General features: G+C 37.5%; 1 protein-coding gene across 1 annotated transcript; it reads left to right on the top strand.

Annotated features, from left to right (window-relative positions):
- Positions 1–1,618: 1,618 nt before the first annotated feature.
- On the top strand, positions 1,619–17,617 carry GCM1 (glial cells missing transcription factor 1; the record flags this gene model as incomplete). Its single annotated transcript, XM_081943882.1, has 5 exons — positions 1,619–1,720; positions 4,611–4,863; positions 14,598–14,710; positions 16,093–16,212; positions 16,883–17,617. 5 exons carry the CDS (start codon positions 1,619–1,621, stop codon positions 17,615–17,617), a joined length of 1,323 nt encoding a protein of 440 aa, XP_081800008.1.
- Positions 17,618–17,994: the final 377 nt, after the last annotated feature.

The following is a 17,994-nucleotide window of genomic DNA, read 5'->3' as shown; positions in this document are numbered from 1 at the left end:
ATGAATGAATGAATGAATTAATTAATTAATTAATTAATCAATCAATCAATCAATTTCATTGATCCATGTCTTTACATTGTAAAATGTCCTTCAATATTCATTTTGAAAAATGATGTTTGGAAACATAATACAAAATGACATCCAAATTTTTAAATCTTACCGCTTGTCCCAAAAACATATTAACAAATTTATGAACACAAATTAGAACAAAATAATAGTGGGGCTGGTCTATATTATCATACAGATTATTCCTTGAATTATGACCTTAATAGACGCCACAAGTTCGGTTGTAAGTTGTTATGGTTATAAAGTAGGTCACGATGTGACAGCACCTGATTCTATTATCTTTTTTGCAGCGGTTGTTAAGTGAATGCCACAGTTGTAAAGTGTTCACAGTTGTAAACCATTGTTCACTTTGGGGCATTTTTCGCAGAAACTAGAAGTAAATGCCCATTTCTGGCAAAAAAAAAAAGGAATGATGCCAATATCTGTAAATTTGGGCAGTATTATATCACTTTCGATATAATAATTTTGAGAACCAGCTTTTTAAAAACAAGTTCTGACATGCCCATGAAAAAAATGTTGGCTTAATTTCATTTTAAGATCATAAAAAAGACACTTAACATTCTTTAAAATCCACCAGTCTTGATGTGTTACCATGGGGTGGGGCATTGCAACTCTCTGTTGCAAAATTTTGCAAGTAAGTTTGAAAAATGCCTACATTTGTAAGCATGTTTTGCTCTAAGGTCTCTTACATTCCAAAAGACAATTGAAGACCTCATACTTTTCTAAAACCCTGTAAATTGCACTCACAGATATGGGGGGCGGGGGCTGAAGGAAGGGAGGGAGAGAAGGAAAGAAAGAGGAAGGAAGGAAGGAAGGAAGGAAGGAAGGAAGGAAGGAAGGAAGAGAGGAAGGAAAGAGCAGGTTCCATCTCCCACTGCTACAACCTCAAGCCAATTAAGGAGTATCCATGACAAATGAAGTCAAATATACATGTTGCTGGATCCAATCTGGGTTCATCACTGGGACCAGAAATTTAGTCTTCCAAACTTTCGGATTCGTGCTGGAGCCCATCCTCAGGGAACTCCATTCTCTCTACCAGAATGTAGAGAGAACTATCTCTTAATTCCAAGTCCTCCTCCCACCCATCACTTTTACTTGTTTTACTATTAGCTAAGATAGGTATGGGGTCCAAGAGAGGGAACAAGAGCTGCCATAATCCTTGTCATCGTTTTTGTAATCAACAGTACAGCTACATCTTAAGGCACATTAGCTGAGAGTGAATTAAAGGTAAAATAAGAGAGAGTTCTGATTCCTTAAATTATAGAACAATGGAAAGGACTTTCTGCTATAGACCGCTGCTAATGCCATCTCCCAAACACCACACTCTTGTCTGGAAGCTACAGTTTCCATTGTCTTTGCTGCTTGCAAAACTTTAAATAGAACAGGTTTTTCTAGCAAAAGAATACTGATTTTATCTTTAATGAGCAACCTATGATTTAGCTTCGGGAAATTGCTTCCTGGCCCTAAACTGCTTGCTAGCTGGGACTGCCGTACCACTTCAAAAACTGACAGTGGAGACTGTTCTTGTTACATCCAGGGGACAAATCCTGACATGTTGAGGGTTGCTGCTGATTTTAGCATGGAACAAGAAAACTTGTCTTCTAAAAATGAGGACGTTGTCAGCTGGGATATTAATGACATCAAACTTCCCAAGGTTGGTGGCTCTAACATAATGCTTATTTTGCACAAACATAAATTATTATTTTTCCATATTAACTTTTGCAGAAACCATGGTCTGTATTTAGTCACGATTATTAATGCAGCATTTACTGGTATTATTCCATATACTACTACATGCATCAGCAGGTGGCAGCATCAGGCTGACCTTACCTTACCTTGGAAGTTAAGTGGAGTTGGACCTACAGTATTTAGATAGGAGACTACCTGGTAGGTTAAAAGTTGAAAACTTCTTCAGAGAAAGCAATGGCAAACCGTTTTCATTCTCTTTTCAAGAAAATTACATGGGCATGTCTAATAAGTCACTAATTTGATTCAGAACATGCTGGAATGGAATGGAATGGAATGGAAAGGAAAGGAAAGGGATGGGATGGAATGGAATGGAAAGGAATGGAATGGAATGGAATGGAATGGAAAGGAATGGAATGGAAAGGAATGGAATGGAATGGAATTGAAAGGAAAGGAATGGAAAGGAAAGGAATGGAATGGAAATGAAAGGAATGGAATGGAATGGAAAGGAAAGGAAAGGGATGGAATGGAAAGGAATGGAATGGAATGGAATGGAAAGGAATGGAATTGAAAGGAAAGGAATGGAATGGAATGGAAAGGAATGGAATGGAAAGGAAAGGAAAGGAAAGGAATGGAATGGAATGGAAAGGAATGGAATTGAAAGGAAAGGAATGGAATGGAATGGAAAGGAATGGAATGGAAAGGAAAGGAAAGGAAAGGAAAGGAATGGAATGGAATGGAATGGAAAGGAATGGAATTGAAAGGAAAGGAATGGAATGGAATGGAAAGGAATGGAATGGAATGGAAAGGAATGGAATGGAATGGAATGGAAAGGAATGGAATTGAAAGGAAAGGAATGGAATGGAATGGAAAGGAATGGAATGGAAAGGAAAGGAAAGGAAAGGAATGGAATGGAATGGAAAGGAATGGAATTGAAAGGAAAGGAATGGAATGGAATGGAAAGGAATGGAATGGAATGGAAAGGAATGGAATGGAATGGAATGGAAAGGAATGGAATTGAAAGGAAAGGAATGGAATGGAATGGAAAGGAATGGAATGGAAAGGAAAGGAAAGGAAAGGAATGGAATGGAATGGAAAGGAATGGAATTGAAAGGAAAGGAATGGAATGGAATGGAAAGGAATGGAATGGAAAGGAAAGGAAAGGAAAGGAATGGAATGGAATGGAAAGGAATGGAATTGAAAGGAAAGGAATGGAATGGAATGGAAAGGAATGGAATGGAAAGGAAAGGAAAGGAAAGGAAAGGAATGGAATGGAATGGAATGGAAAGGAATGGAATTGAAAGGAAAGGAATGGAATGGAATGGAATGGAAAGGAATGGAATGGAATGGAAAGGAATGGAATGGAATGGAATGGAAAGGAATGGAATTGAAAGGAAAGGAAAGGAAAGGAAAGGAAAGGAAAGGAAAGGAAAGGAAAGGAATGGAATGGAATGGAATGGAATGGAATGGAAAGGAAAGGGATGGGATGGGATGGGATGGGACTGAACTGAGGAAGATGGCTGTGCACTGAAACTAACATTGTTGCTATGGATTCATATTAGACAAGGCTAAGTAAACCATGATATAATCTTATGTGTGATCCATTCAATATACTGCTTCTTGAACTAAGCAGAATACATCTGTGTGTAGGGTTGTACTATTTTATTTAAATCTGTATTGATCTATTTCAGTGTTTCCCAATGCCAGAAACATTAAAAATATCTGGACTTCAACTCTCAGAATTTCCCAGCCAGCATGCACATCTCAAAGTCGCCAGCGTTGGGAAACACTAATCAATGAGATGAGTCAACATCCAATCCATGGTCAACATTATCATCCAAAGTTAACACATAATTCAAACCTCCATTTGAAACCTCTGAAATTCACTGTTTGACCCTGATGTTAAGGAGAGGTATAGGGAATTCACCAAATATTGGTGAGACCCTATTACATTGGTCAAAATGGGCTTGGTAGCTTGTATTCTCGTTCCAGCAGTTGTTGCTGTATTATTGCAACATATCTTTTTCTATTCTTTGACCAAACTAATAGTCACAAACTAAGCTGTCATTTTTCTGAGGAAAAATGCTGCATCAATTTGCATTTCCCCTGTGCACACATGAATTAAAACCACATAGTGCAAGAAGACAGATATATTTGGAATTCTTGAAGATGAGTGTAATTAACATTTCCCCTCTTGGGGAATGTAATTAACCTAGTTCTGTCATTCTTAGAAATCCTAATATTTAATGGCCTGAGGTCAGTAAGTAATAATGCATGAATTAAATATAGAAGTCAATAATGTATTTTTAAAAAGGTAGCTTGAAACCTACTTTTGTCCTTGTACCTCCATCTCTTGATATTAAAACAAGACAGATATTGTGGCTTGAACACAATTAATCAGTCTTGAAACAGAGTCACTGAAACTGAAGAGATATTTGCTCATCACGCTTAACTAAATTTCCATTGGTTTCAGTGAAATATCCAATCTTATTACTGTATATATGATTGAAGGTTAAGGGCCATGGATGGGAAGTTAATGCCTAAATATGTTCTCTTCTAACCTTTTGTGTGTTTTTCAGCAAGTCCTATTTCTGGGTTTATAGTCTAAACCAGGGGTGTCCAAACTTGGGAACTTTAAGACTTGTGGACTTGTGGCCAGCATGGCTGGCTGGGGAATTCTGGGAGTTGAAGTCCACAAGTCTTAAAGTTCCCAAGTTTGGACACCCCTGGTCTAAACTTTTCAAAATCATCTAAGCCTGCATCACCAAGTCAGAAATCTGCAGATTGAAAAACAGCTGTATTACTTTTTGCTCTCTCTTTCTTCATTTCAAATATAAAATTCTTTGGCTTCCTCACAGGATGTGAAACAGATAGACTGGTTTCAGGAATGGCCTGATTCCTACGTAAAATACATCTACAGCGCAGAGGATAAAAATGCTCAGCGGCACCTGAGTAGCTGGGCCATGAGGAACACCAACAATCACAACTCGCGCATATTGAAAAAATCCTGCCTTGGCGTCGTGGTCTGTGACAGTGGTTGCTCCACTTCGGATGGAGGGAAGTTGTACCTGAGACCAGCCATATGTGACAAAGCCAGGCAGAAACAGCAAAGTAAGTAGGGACAAGATTCTTCTTCAGTGTACCTTGAGGTGCCTTCTTCTCAGGGATGGGCTCTTCTCAGGGATGGGCTGCTATGAGAACCTGTAGCTAACGTTATGGCTGGTTCAGAGAACCTCCAAATCCCACGCCCTGGCTGCCCCCTCCCCCCTCCCAGGAGTCTCCACGCAGCCCATTTTGGATGTGAGGGCCTGCGCAGAGGTTCGGGGAGGGGGAAAAATGGGCCACCCAGAAGTTCCGGAAGGCCAGAGTTTTTGCCCTCGCAGAAGGTTGAAGAAAGTCTCCAAAGCCTGGGGAACGCAAAAACGCACGCCCCCCCCATGGTGCAGTTGGTTGACTAGGCCACGCCTTGGTTGGCCATGCCAACCCTGCAACCGGGCAGAGAACCTATTGCTGAAATTTTTGAAGCCCACCCCTGCTTCTGCATAGAAAATATTCTCAAGAATCATCCCTATAAGATCCTTTCTACTTGCAGCCCAATTAACTTCAATCACAAAAACCAATCTAACCACCCCCCTTTTTAAAAAAAAATCTGCAGTCTAATGTTAAGCCCCTTCAAAAGTTCAATGGAGTTTCCACTGAAATAAATGAATGCAAAATCTTCAAAATGATGCGTCAAGTAACAGTAAATCATTGTGCTGGGATGTTTGTGTGTGTACGTGTGTTCAATCTCAACTGATTTCGGCAGTGGAAACCGAAGTATCCAAAATGTAGGTACAACCCATCACATCAAGAGACACCAAAGATTTTTGAGGAGTTTTGTAAAGTTTCCTGATACGTACTGGAGACAGAACTACATGAAGATATTCAAATATATGTCAGCGGTGAAAGATTTTTCCCTTATTGACATATTCCTCCCCAATTAACACATTCCAGTAATATATGGAATAGGACTAAGAGAATTTGTGAGTCGTTTTTGTCTTTAAAGCACCTTTGGGGAGCTATTGTTACTCTTTCGATATTTGCTTTGATCTACCACGCGAAATGAGAAAGATTTCCAAACTGTTGTGCTGATAACTCCATCAGATATCAACTCCCCAAGAACTATTATCCAATGGAATGGAAACCTCCTTCTATTTAAACAATTAGCCCAAGGATTGGCAACTTTGGGGGAATAAGTGTACCTAGTAGAAATTTAAGAGTTTGTTGGAGTTGTTTTCACAGAGCAGCTGCCATGAGAGAAACTTATACATAAACAGAGTGATTGCATGTAATGTATACACACTAACCAAAAGATACACTGCCAAGATTCCTCCTGGCCTTCCTCTTGTTCTCCATCCCTCTCTCCTTCCTTCAGCTTCATGTTTAGATCAGATAGACACACTTTCAAACAAAAATAGTGCCATTTTGTGCAGTTGCAGCCTCTCATTTTATTTTATTTTTAAGGATCTCTGTCGGATATACCTACCTTCAAAAGGCATTTTTGTTAAGTAACAGGAGTTGCCATCCATATTCCATCTATTTATATTCCATACACCTGTTTTAAATATAAGAATCCTCATGGAGCAATGGAGCAGAACATGAATAATTACTATAAAATTTACTAGCAAAACTTAGAAAATTAAATAGGATAGACGGTGTTAGCAACATTTGGACTGAAGGACCAGGGGTGGTATTCAGCAGGTTCTGACCAGTTCTGGAGAACCGGTAGCGGAAATTTTGAGTAGTCTGACTGGCCCCGCCCCCATTTATTCTCTGCCTCCCGAGTCCCGTATTCTGCCCCATACATCCCTACGACCCATCCGCTCGCACAGAGAGGGACTTCTCCAGGTGCCGTCTACCAGACAGTGCCATGGGGCGGCGCCTAGGAGCAGAGCCTTCTCTGTGGCGGGCCCAGCCCTGTGGAATGACCTCCCCCCGGATATTAGGACTATTACTGACCTCCGCTCCTTCCGTGTCAAGCTCAAGACCCACCTTTTCCAAATAGCTGGCCTGGCTCGACCATAACTTAGTAACGCTCCTGATGGGTTTTTTAATTTGGTAATTTTATTAGGGGATTTTAAACTGTATTTTTAACTGTCTTTCACTTAAGTCCATCCTCCTCCATGCACATATGTATATGTCTCTGTTTTTTGTATATATGTTTGTCTTATGTGTATTTTTATCTGTTTGATTGTACGCCGCCCCGAGTCCTTCGGGAGAGGGTTGCGGCTAATCAAATAAAATTATTATTATTATTATTATTATTATTATTATTATTATTATTATTATTATTATTATTATTATTATTATTATTATTATCGGGAGGGAATGGAGATTTTACAGTATCTTTCTGCCACTCCCACCAAGCCATGCCCACAGAACCGGTAGTAACAAAATTTGAATCCCACCACTTTGAAGGGCCTACAGGTAGAATAGGAGATGCAGGTGAACCCATTCACCATTCTTAGCTTCTGCAAAAGAGAACCTGAAAGGGTTATGCAACAGGAAAAGATCCTATGAAAAACAATGCAGAACAATATCTCAAGGAGGAAAGGAGCAAAATGGTTGTCAAAAGAAGTTATCATGACAGACAAAAAAAAAAGATGAAGGATGGAAGCCTTGGGCTGCAAGAGAGATGCTGACTGCAGACTCTCAATGTCAAGCAATAAAAGTCAATAAAAGGTACCTCAACAAAGAGAATCAATAATTGAGAAAGGAATAACAGTGATTTTTAAGATCACTCCAAAACCAGAGAAAAGTTTACAGTTAAGGTAGGGATACTTAAGAAAAATCCAGTAGAGGTATAATCCAAGAAAATGAAGTTCCAGGAAATTGGAAAGATTATACTGAAACCCTTCACAAATTGGACTATAGAATGAATACATATATAAAATAAATTATATATAAATTGCCATAAATATCCATACATAAAATTATATATAAAATGTAAATATAATTTATCTAAAAGATAGATACAATTGACTGTCTGATATATTATAACCCTGGGTTGTTCACACAAATACACAATCACATAAGAGCAGAAAAATGCCAGATCAACAGGCAGGTTTCAGAAGAAGAAGAGGGACATGAAATCAGATAGCTAGCATGCATGTGTGCAGAAGATTATTAATCCAAGGAAGGAAAGCTGTGTGTATTTAATCCACTCCCCACTCTTGTTCTGCACTGTAAACCAGTTTAATGAAATTCCATCTGATGGAGTCACTTTTTCCATGACTTCCCATTGGACAATTCATGGCTGCTGTGCTTAAAAAGCAGCAGCCAATCACTTTGTTTCCATGTGGGTATTCCTAAATAAATATGGTTTTATATGGGTATGCAATGCATATTATGTGTATCAGAGGTGGTATTCAGCGGGTTCTGACCAGTTTTGGAGAACTAGTAGCGGAAATTTTGAGTAGTTCGAAGAACCGGTAAATACCACCTCTGACTGGCCCCGCCCCCTTCTATTCTTTGCCTCCAGAGTCCCAGCTGATCGGGAGGAAAAGGGGATTTTGCAGTAACCTTCCCCTGCCACGTTCACCAAGCCACATCTACAGAACCGATGTGTGTGTATGCACACACTCGTGCATGTATATGTACTTGTATGTATATGTGTGTGCGTGTGTGTATTATTGTATGTTTACAGTATATATATTTTCAGTGAAACTGAATATTAATAATAATAATAATAATAATAATAATAATAATAATAATAATAATAATAAATTTGGATTTATTAGCCGCTCCCTTTCCGGGCAAGACTCGGGGCGGCGTACATTAAGACATATATAAACGTACATATATACAAGGACATACATGCACGGAGGAGGTAATAGATTAAAACATTAAGACAAATTAAAACCATTAACATGCCCCGTCTAATAAAAAACCCAATATACAATAAAAATTTAAAAATTTAAAAAAGACAGCCAGGAGGAATATGAAAAGATTACGGTTGAGCCAGGCCGGATGATTGAAAGAGGTGGGTCTTCAACTGTACACGGAAGGAGCGGAGATCGGAAATAATCCTGATGTCACGGGGGAGGTCATTCCACAGGGCTGGGCCCATCACAGAGAAGGTTCTGCTCCTGGATGTCGCCCCCCGACACTGTTTGGCGGACGGCACCCGGAGAAGTCCCTCTCTGTGTGAGCGAATTGGTCGTAGGGATGTGTGGGCTTGAATGTATACATATGTTTTTATAGCTATGTGCATACCCATGCAGAGAGATAGAGAAAGATATGCATGGATGTGAAAACATCCATGAATATGTGTGTGTGTGTGTGTGTGTATTTATGTATATATGTATATATGCATGTATGTATGTATATATGTATATATGTATTTACGTGTATATGCATGTATGCATGTATATATGTATGTATATATGTATATATGTATGTATATATTTATGTATATATGCATGTGTGTATGTATTTATGTATATATGTATATATGTATATGATGTATATATGATGTATATATGATGTATATATGATGTATATATGATGTATATATGATGTATATATGATGTATATGTATATATGTATATGTGTATATGTGTATATGTGTATATGTGTATATGTGTATATGTGTATATGTGTATATGTGTATATGTGTATATGTATATATGTATATATGTATATATGTATATATGTATATATGTTGTATATGATGTATATATGTATATATGTATATATGATGTATATATGTATATATGTTGTATATGTTGTATATGATGTATATGATGTATATATGTATATATGTATATATGTATATATGTATATATGTATATATGTATATATGTATATATGTATATATGTATATATGTATATATGTATATATGTATATATGTATATATGTATATATGTATATATGTATATATGTATATATGTATATATGTATATATGTATATATGTATATATGTATATATGTATATATGTATATATGTATATATGTATATATGATGTATATATGATGTATATATGTATATATGTGTATACTATACTAATCTAGTTAAACTGAAAGTATATACAAAATAAAAGCATCAAGGTACAACAATGGGTTTTAAAATAAAAAATTTTTGTTACTGCTTTGCTGGTCTTTCATAGCTTCTATGAATGCTATAGCATATCACAATGGTTGCAGCACTTTCTTTGGAAGTAGAAGATTCCTGGATGAAAACCTGGGGAAATTGTTTATAATTCTTCTTTTTCATTCCTTAAACTTTGTACGTTTCCCTTGGCTAACTCTGTAAACCACTTGCAGAGGACTGTAAAGCATGGTGAAGCAGTGTGTAAGTCTAAGTGCTATTTTATTGCTACTATGGACTGCAAGAAGAGCCAAGAAGTCCTGGACAAGCTAAAACTAACTAACTGCTTCCTGGAGACTACGATCAGCAAACAGAAAATCAAATCTCTCGGGTATCTGACGCTAACAGATGATGGCCCATGGTGGGCAAGATTGAAGAACATAGAAGGCAGAAAATTCAACAGATGGAGTGGATGGATGGGATAGAACAGATTATCAAAATCTTCTTGGAGGTATACAGATTGTTGCTGGATCTAACTTTGTTCCTCTCCAAGTCTCCAGGATTTGAGCCTGACTCAATGGCACCTACACAGGTGATCCTTGACTTACAACCATTCCTTTAGTGACCACTCAAAATTACAACGGCACTGGGGAAAAAATGACATGACTGTTTTTCACCTTTAGGACCATTGTAGCCATCCCCATGGCCATGGGATCAAAATGTGATTATTGGCAATTGGCATGTACTTATGACATGTGATCACCATTTACAAACTTCCCGACTGGATTCCCACAAGCAAATTCAATGGGGAAAGCTAGAGTCACTTAATGACCATATGATTGATCTAACAATTGCAGTGATTTACTTAATTGTGACAAAAGGGTCATAAAATGGAACAAAACTCACTTAACAGCTGCCTTGACTAACAACATAAATTTTGCGCTCAACTGTGGTCATAGGTCAAGGACTACCTATAATTAACTAATCTCCTTCTCTCTCCCCTCTTGCTTCATAGATGCGGCATATGCTTTGCTATTATATTTGAAAACTATTTTAAAAATGTTAAGTAATGTAAAGCATACTTTTACAAGCTGATGCTTATCGTTAATAGTGTTGTAAAAAATACTGCAACGGTAGAGAAAGTCAGATAAAGTATAACTTCCAGCTACTATGTTCTTTTACAAAACAACTTGAGACAATTTTGGAATGCTGTAAATAGATACTTGTTAAATATTATTGCTTGGAAAAATATCAACAGTGATATTTATTGAGGCTGTAATCCTATGTCCATTTATTTCAAAGAGTTTTATTTCTGGGTAAACATAATTGGGTTTATGTTATGAAATCATGGATCAATATAACAGACCGGAACGGAACGGAATGGAACAGAACGGAACACTTTATTTGGCTAAGTCTGATTATACACACAAGGAATTTGTCTCCAGTATAGAAGCTCACTGTGTACATGCAAAGCAGAATAATGATAATGATAATAATGATAATAATGATAATAATGATAATAATGATAATAATGATAATAATGATAATAATGATAATAATGATAATAATGATAATAATGATAATAATGATAATAATGATAATAATGATAATAATGATAATAATGATAATAATGATAATAATGATAATAATGATAATAATGATAATAATGATAATAATAATAATAATAATAATAATAATAATAATAATAATAATAATAATAATAATACATAGTACCTTTGACAAATTCGCAAGATATTAAAGTCCAAACTGAGTGGAGGAAAATCATAAAAGCCATAAATACCTGGGCTATACCTGTAATTCAATACGCTGCAGGAATAATTGACTGTACCCAGTTGGAGCTGGACAATTTGGACAGAAAAACAAGGAAGCTTATGACAATGAATCATGCTTTGCACCCTAAAAGTGATGTTGACCGATTGTATCTACCAAGAGCAGAGGGTGGTCGAGGACTCCTACAAGTAAAGCAGACTGTGGAAGAAGAAAGACACAGCTTGAATGATTACATCCAGAAAAGTGAAGAACCAATGATTAAGGAAGTAAATAAAGGAGGCCTTTTAAAGACAACTAAGTCAAAGCTGAATATAAGAAAGAAGTAATTGAGAAGCGAACTCAAAATTGGAAAAACAAAGCTATGCATAGCCAATACTTGAAAAGTATTGAAGGCAAAGCTGACCAAAAGTTAACTTGGAACTGGTTAAGATCAGGAGCATTGAAAAAAGAAACAGAAGGCTTTATTTTGGCAGCTCAAGAACAAGCCTTAGCCACAAACTACATGAAGGCAAAAATTCAACATGTTACCACCAACAGCAAATGTTGCCACTGTAATGAGAAAGACGAGACAGTCAACCACTTGATCAGTGGGTGCAGCAAAATTTCACAAACTGACTACCTACAACGCCGTGACCGCGTTGCTAAGATCATTCACTGGAAATTGTGCCAAAAGTTTGGATTTGAGTACAGCAAAAACCACTGGGGCCATCAGGTTGAGAAGGTTTTAAAGAATGAGAAAGTCAAGATCTTGTGGGACTTCAGAATCCAGACTGACAGGCACTTGGCCTCAACACACCTCACATAACAATAATTGAAAAGAAAAAAGTATGGTTCATTGACATTGTAATACCTGGTGATGCACGAATTGAAGATAAACAGCAAGAAAAAAATCACAAAATACCGGGACTTGCAAATTGAGGTTGAGCGACTGTGGAAAAAGAAATCATGTGTTGTCCCAATTGTAATTGGAGCCCTTGGAGCAATACCTAAAGGGCTACCTCGCTATTTGAAAATTCTAAATTTACCTGACTTGAACATTCTGACTCTACAAAAAACCACCCAACTTGGAACAACTTATATCCTCCGACGCTAGCTTAACAGTTCCTAGGTCCTTGGTTAGGACTCGAGCTGTTGAGCTACCAACCAGCCCCAAAGGCTGTGAATCTCACCAAAGATTAAACACATAATAATAATAATAATAATAATAATAATAATAATAATAATAATAATAATAATAACAACAACAACAACAACAACAACCACCACCACCATCATCATCATCATCATCATCATCATCGTCGTCCAAATAAGAAGGGGAAATAAAGAAAATAAGAATAAATGATAACCTACAGTCATATTACATGGGTAAATATACATAGACATTAGACACTGTAAGAATTAGGTGTTCAGCAGACTGATGGCATGACGGAAAAAATTGTCCCTATAGCTAGTTGTTTTGGCATGCAATGCCCAGTAGTGCCATCCAGAGGAAAGGAATTGAAACAGTTTATGCCCAGAAAGTGAGGAATCTGTCGATGTCTTCTCAGCCCTCTTTCTGACCTGTGCAATATACAGGTGATTATTTTAAAAATATAATAGTGGCATAGCAAAAGTTGCAGTTTTATAGACTATGGATGCTTTTTCAAAAGAAAATCCTTCCCTAATTAGGTAGGATATTCCCTGCTAAATGGGCATGGGATTGAATTTTGGAAAACAAATTCTATAATTTGTATGACTGAAACATTCTTTATTTCTAGAATAAATATTTAGGATTTATAAGCAAGTAAAAGTGAACAGGTTTCAACATTATTTAGTGGACAGAACAATGGATAGAAGTACTTCCATTTGTTTCAGTGGGCTCTACACATTGTTAAAAATCCACTTGTAGACGTCTTTTAATCCAATCCCTTGTATAAATGAAAAACTGCCATGGAGTTTAGGAAATGTTTCGAAATGTATCTTATGCTATATGAAAATCAGAAAGCCCCCTGTCGGTGTGAAAGCACTTTTACGTGTATAAGTCAAATATCCTTGAAAAAGAATGTCATGGAAATAGATAGCACATACCAGGGCATTGCATTGGCCTATCGGTTAAGACGCTGGGCAGTTGGTTGGCAGTTTGAGACCTGAGTGCTGTGGACAGGGTGAGCTCCCATTGCTTGCCCCAGCTCCTGTTCAAAAGCATGCAAATCAGAGGTGGTATTGAGCAGGTTCTGACCAGTTCTGGAGAACCGGTAACAGAAATGTTGAGTAGTTCGGAGAACTGGTAAATGCCACCTTTGACTGGCCCCATCCCCATCTATTCTCTGCCTCCCGAATCCCAGCTGATCGGGAGGAAATGGGGATTTTGCAGTATCCTTCTCCTGGAGTGGAATGGAGATTTTACAGTATCCTTCCCCTGCCAGGCCCACCAAGCCATGCCACCAGAACTGGTAGTAAAATTTTTTGAATCCTACCATTGATGCAAATGTGAGTAAATGCATAGGTACCACTTCAGTGGGAAGATAACATTGTTCTATGCAAGATAACAACGTTCTGTGCTCCTTGGCATATAGTCATGCTAACTATAGGACCATGGAAGCAAGTGGAGCCTCCCTTGGCTAAGTAATGAAGATGAGACCATGTTCTAGAGTCAGACACAACTGGACAGGGGAAAACTTTATCTTTAAAAAAAAACAAATAAATATGATTCCAGTCTGGATCAGGAAAGCTTAAACTTTTGCACTGGATAATGACCATTTCTAATTATATCCACTTTTCTTCTTATAAAAACCATTTCCAGATTTGCAAGTTTCAATGATCCGACTTTCTCATTTCGGGTTCAGCCACTGCTGAAATTTCTGGTACTGTAGTCCATATATCTGGTTTGGGAATTCAATATTAAACTATGATTTAGAATGATTATTATTGCTATATGACCTGAAGACCAGATTATTTTACATTATTTTTTGAATACCATTAAAGAATGGTCTATCTATCCTACAGGGAAACCATGTCCTAATTGTAATGGACCTTTGAAACTGATTCCATGTCGAGGCCATGGTGGATATCCTGTAACAAATTTCTGGAGACATGAAGGACGGTTCATATTTTTTCAGGTAAGCAAAAGCAAATGAATTCATTTAGAGCAAGTGAGTTTACGTGGACTTGTTTTATTTTGATGATGAGCAATGCATGATATTGAAAGGGTAGGAACAAAAACCTGGTAGGAACAATGATGGAATAGGACTATACCCTTTGTGTTCTCCTTGGAAGCTTCCAATATCCATCGCATTGGCCATAGTGGAACCCAGGATGTAAACTAATCAGGTTTTTCTCCATCAGAATGTTCTTAAACCAGGGGATGTTTGGCCTTACGTTCTGCTAGGGCGGGGGGGGGGGGGGGGGTTCCAGGAAGTCTTTCTAACTTGGGGCCAATCTTATACAAGTTGGGTCATACCAGCAACTGCCAGTATTTTTTTTTAAAGAAATGACACAAAACTTGGCACAACACCCTCAACTAAATCCAGAAAAGCATCTAAATTTCAGTCTTTGTTCCCTGATCTAGAGAGACATGGCCATAGTGTGTCCCATTAAATCATTAGAGCCCAACCATGTCCTTAATTATTAAAGATAAATCCCATTGGGTTATATGGTAGCCACAGAAAATTCCTTGGGTCAACATTTCCATCCAAACCTATGTTAAAATTCAACAGCACCAAACATTCTATGCCACTTTGCACTCTTTATTGAACTTATCTTGATTTGCAGTCAGTTCATGAAATCAGATTTCTTCCATAACCTTTCCCCCAAACTTTGAGACAGCAAGTCCTGGAAGGCCCAACTAGAAGGAACAAAATTATTGGGATTTTTAGGAATTGTGGTTCTAGAAAGTAGAAGGTGCTAAATTGGAACAGGTTGCTCATATTTTAAACCTGATTCAATGTTTAAGCATATTTAATAGGAGACATCTTTCCAACATGATCCCAGAATCTGAAATCATATATACACATATATATAGGCATATAATGGTATATAGACATACATATACATTTTAGATCTACTGTTGGACTAAACAGTACCCAATCATATTATCCTATCTAATTTCTAATTTTATTAATTAATTGCAAACAAATTGTAGCCTGGTCTAGATATCTAATCATGTCTTTAAAAAATAATTCACAGTCTCTTTCAAATTTTAAAAACTCCATGCATTTTAATAGTCTTTTTTTTTTAAAAAAAAAACCATATAAACGAAGAAGCTAGTAGAAGAATTTCTTCTTCCCCACATATGGTGAAGCTGATCCACATCAAGAAAAAATACTTTCAATTAAGTAAATAAAATCAAGAATTGAAACAGGTTGACAAACAAATTGCTGGTCATTTAGTTTAGGGGCCTCTAGGCCATTCTGGAATTTACACCTCTTTCACTGAACTGCATGATGCTATAAGTTGTTTCTTGTCTTTATATCATTAAGCCTCTCTTTGTTTATTTGTTAAGTCAAAGGGAGCTCATGATCACCCACGACCAGAAACCAAACTGGAAGCAGAAGCAAGAAGGTCAATACAAAAAGCATATATTTCAATTTCTCCAAGACTGAAGAGGAACAGAGATATGGAGGTAAATTTTCACGGAATCCAAAACCCAAATGACCACGTTCTGTTGTCACAGATGAAGCTCCTGAAGCTGAGCATCTAGTGAGGACTCAACATGTAGGGAGAATTGATTGAAGGTTTGGTATTAGTATAGCCTGAGTACAATTTGCCCTCCCTGGAATTACGTTCCTCAGTTGGGTAGGTTCCTTTGATGGCAATCAAATGACAAGAAGTGGCAACCCATTTCTTTATAAGGTAATAATCCAAAGAGAAGTCAAGCTAAGAGGCAGCACTTAGTCAAATTGGACTGATCTAAAAAAAACACCCACAAAGTCACACTAGTTTACACTTGTATTGGAGACCACAAAAAAAAAAACCCCATCCAAACTGTCACCTGGGAAGTCAACAAGTCAAATTCTGGGAGGAGGCAATGGCCAACCGCTTCCACATTATTATGTTTTACTGATTTATATCTTTGTGGTACGCTGCCCGGAATCACTTTTTTTTGTGATATAGGCAGCTGTATAAATTTGATGTGCAAATAAATAAATAAATATTATTTCTAAGACACCCAAAAGGATATTTACATGGAATCACCAAGATTCAAGCTCAATGGAAAGGACACTTTCCCTGTAAATTTATTATTTTAAAATGTAAATTTATTATCTTGGTAATGTTATTATTTTTTTCTTAAGTCCCTGACAGGAGAGATGCAAAGTGATGATACTTTATTGTTAATTGTTCCCAAACACGAAGAGCAAATATCACACGGTAGCTTCAATGGATACTTCAGAGAGAACCCATCTCAAGAGCTAAATAATTGCTTGACTTTCAACAAAGGCTTCAGTTCCGGAAAGTTGCCCTATGTGTTGGAGCACACTCAAGACATGGGCTACAGCAAATACATGGACAAATACAAACCAGTTGGAAGCAGTGACTATGATGGTGGAGACCCAGTGGAACTGTTATCATACGAGTGTTCTGAATACGGGGAACCGGAAAGCTGGAATCAAAACTTTGACTTAGGAAGGCATCTTCCATCAATGAAATATGTCAGTGGCTCTACTACAGTTCTGCCTGGTCTACCCAGCGAGGCACTATCTTCCTTTAACACGGTAGATTTAAGTCCCCAACATGTTCCTAGTAGGTGGGAATCCTCAATGAAGGTTGGTTACCACTCCTTCAGATCTCCTGGGAATATGCTTGGGGAAGATATATCTGAAATCAAAAGCCCCCTGTTTTGTAACAGTAACTATTCTTTTTGCCAGCTGTCTCCAGAGGACCCTTACCTCGTTGGAGACACTGCCCATCACTATTACCAGAATTCCTTGCCCCTCAAAAGAAATGAGTGGCCCAGCGAGGAAGACCCAAAGTATACCAATCTTGACCACTGCAACAATGAGAAGTTTTTCAATTTCTTTCCTGGGTGAAATATTTTAAAGCTATTTTTTCTTTTTTCTCAGAGTGACAAATAATTTTAGTAAAAAATATAGAACTAATTTTATTCAGAATGATCATTTACAAGTAGACTCTCCTTAATATGTATCAATCTGCCATGAGAAACGAGAGCTACATGTGTTGCGTTCAAACTACCTACTTTATTGTTTTCTGCCTATGGTACAGGAATCTCCCCAGATTGTCAGCTTTCATTTGATAAAGATCAGATCAGGCTCAGAGGCATTTGGGGGAGGGGTGGTTGTCAGACTTTGTCCTCTTGTATTTCTGTAGGGAGTCCGGGCTGATTTCTTGCTTCAGCCCTCCTTCCAGGATGGTTGCTCTCCAACAATACAACTAACTTGTCATATTT

Source organism: Natrix helvetica, assembly GCF_964273705.1.
Source record: "Natrix helvetica genome assembly, chromosome: 2".
NCBI classification, from domain to species: domain Eukaryota; kingdom Metazoa; phylum Chordata; class Lepidosauria; order Squamata; family Natricidae; genus Natrix; species Natrix helvetica.
The sequence above is the reverse complement of the archived record's forward strand: the minus strand, read 5'-3'. Positions and strand labels throughout refer to the sequence as shown.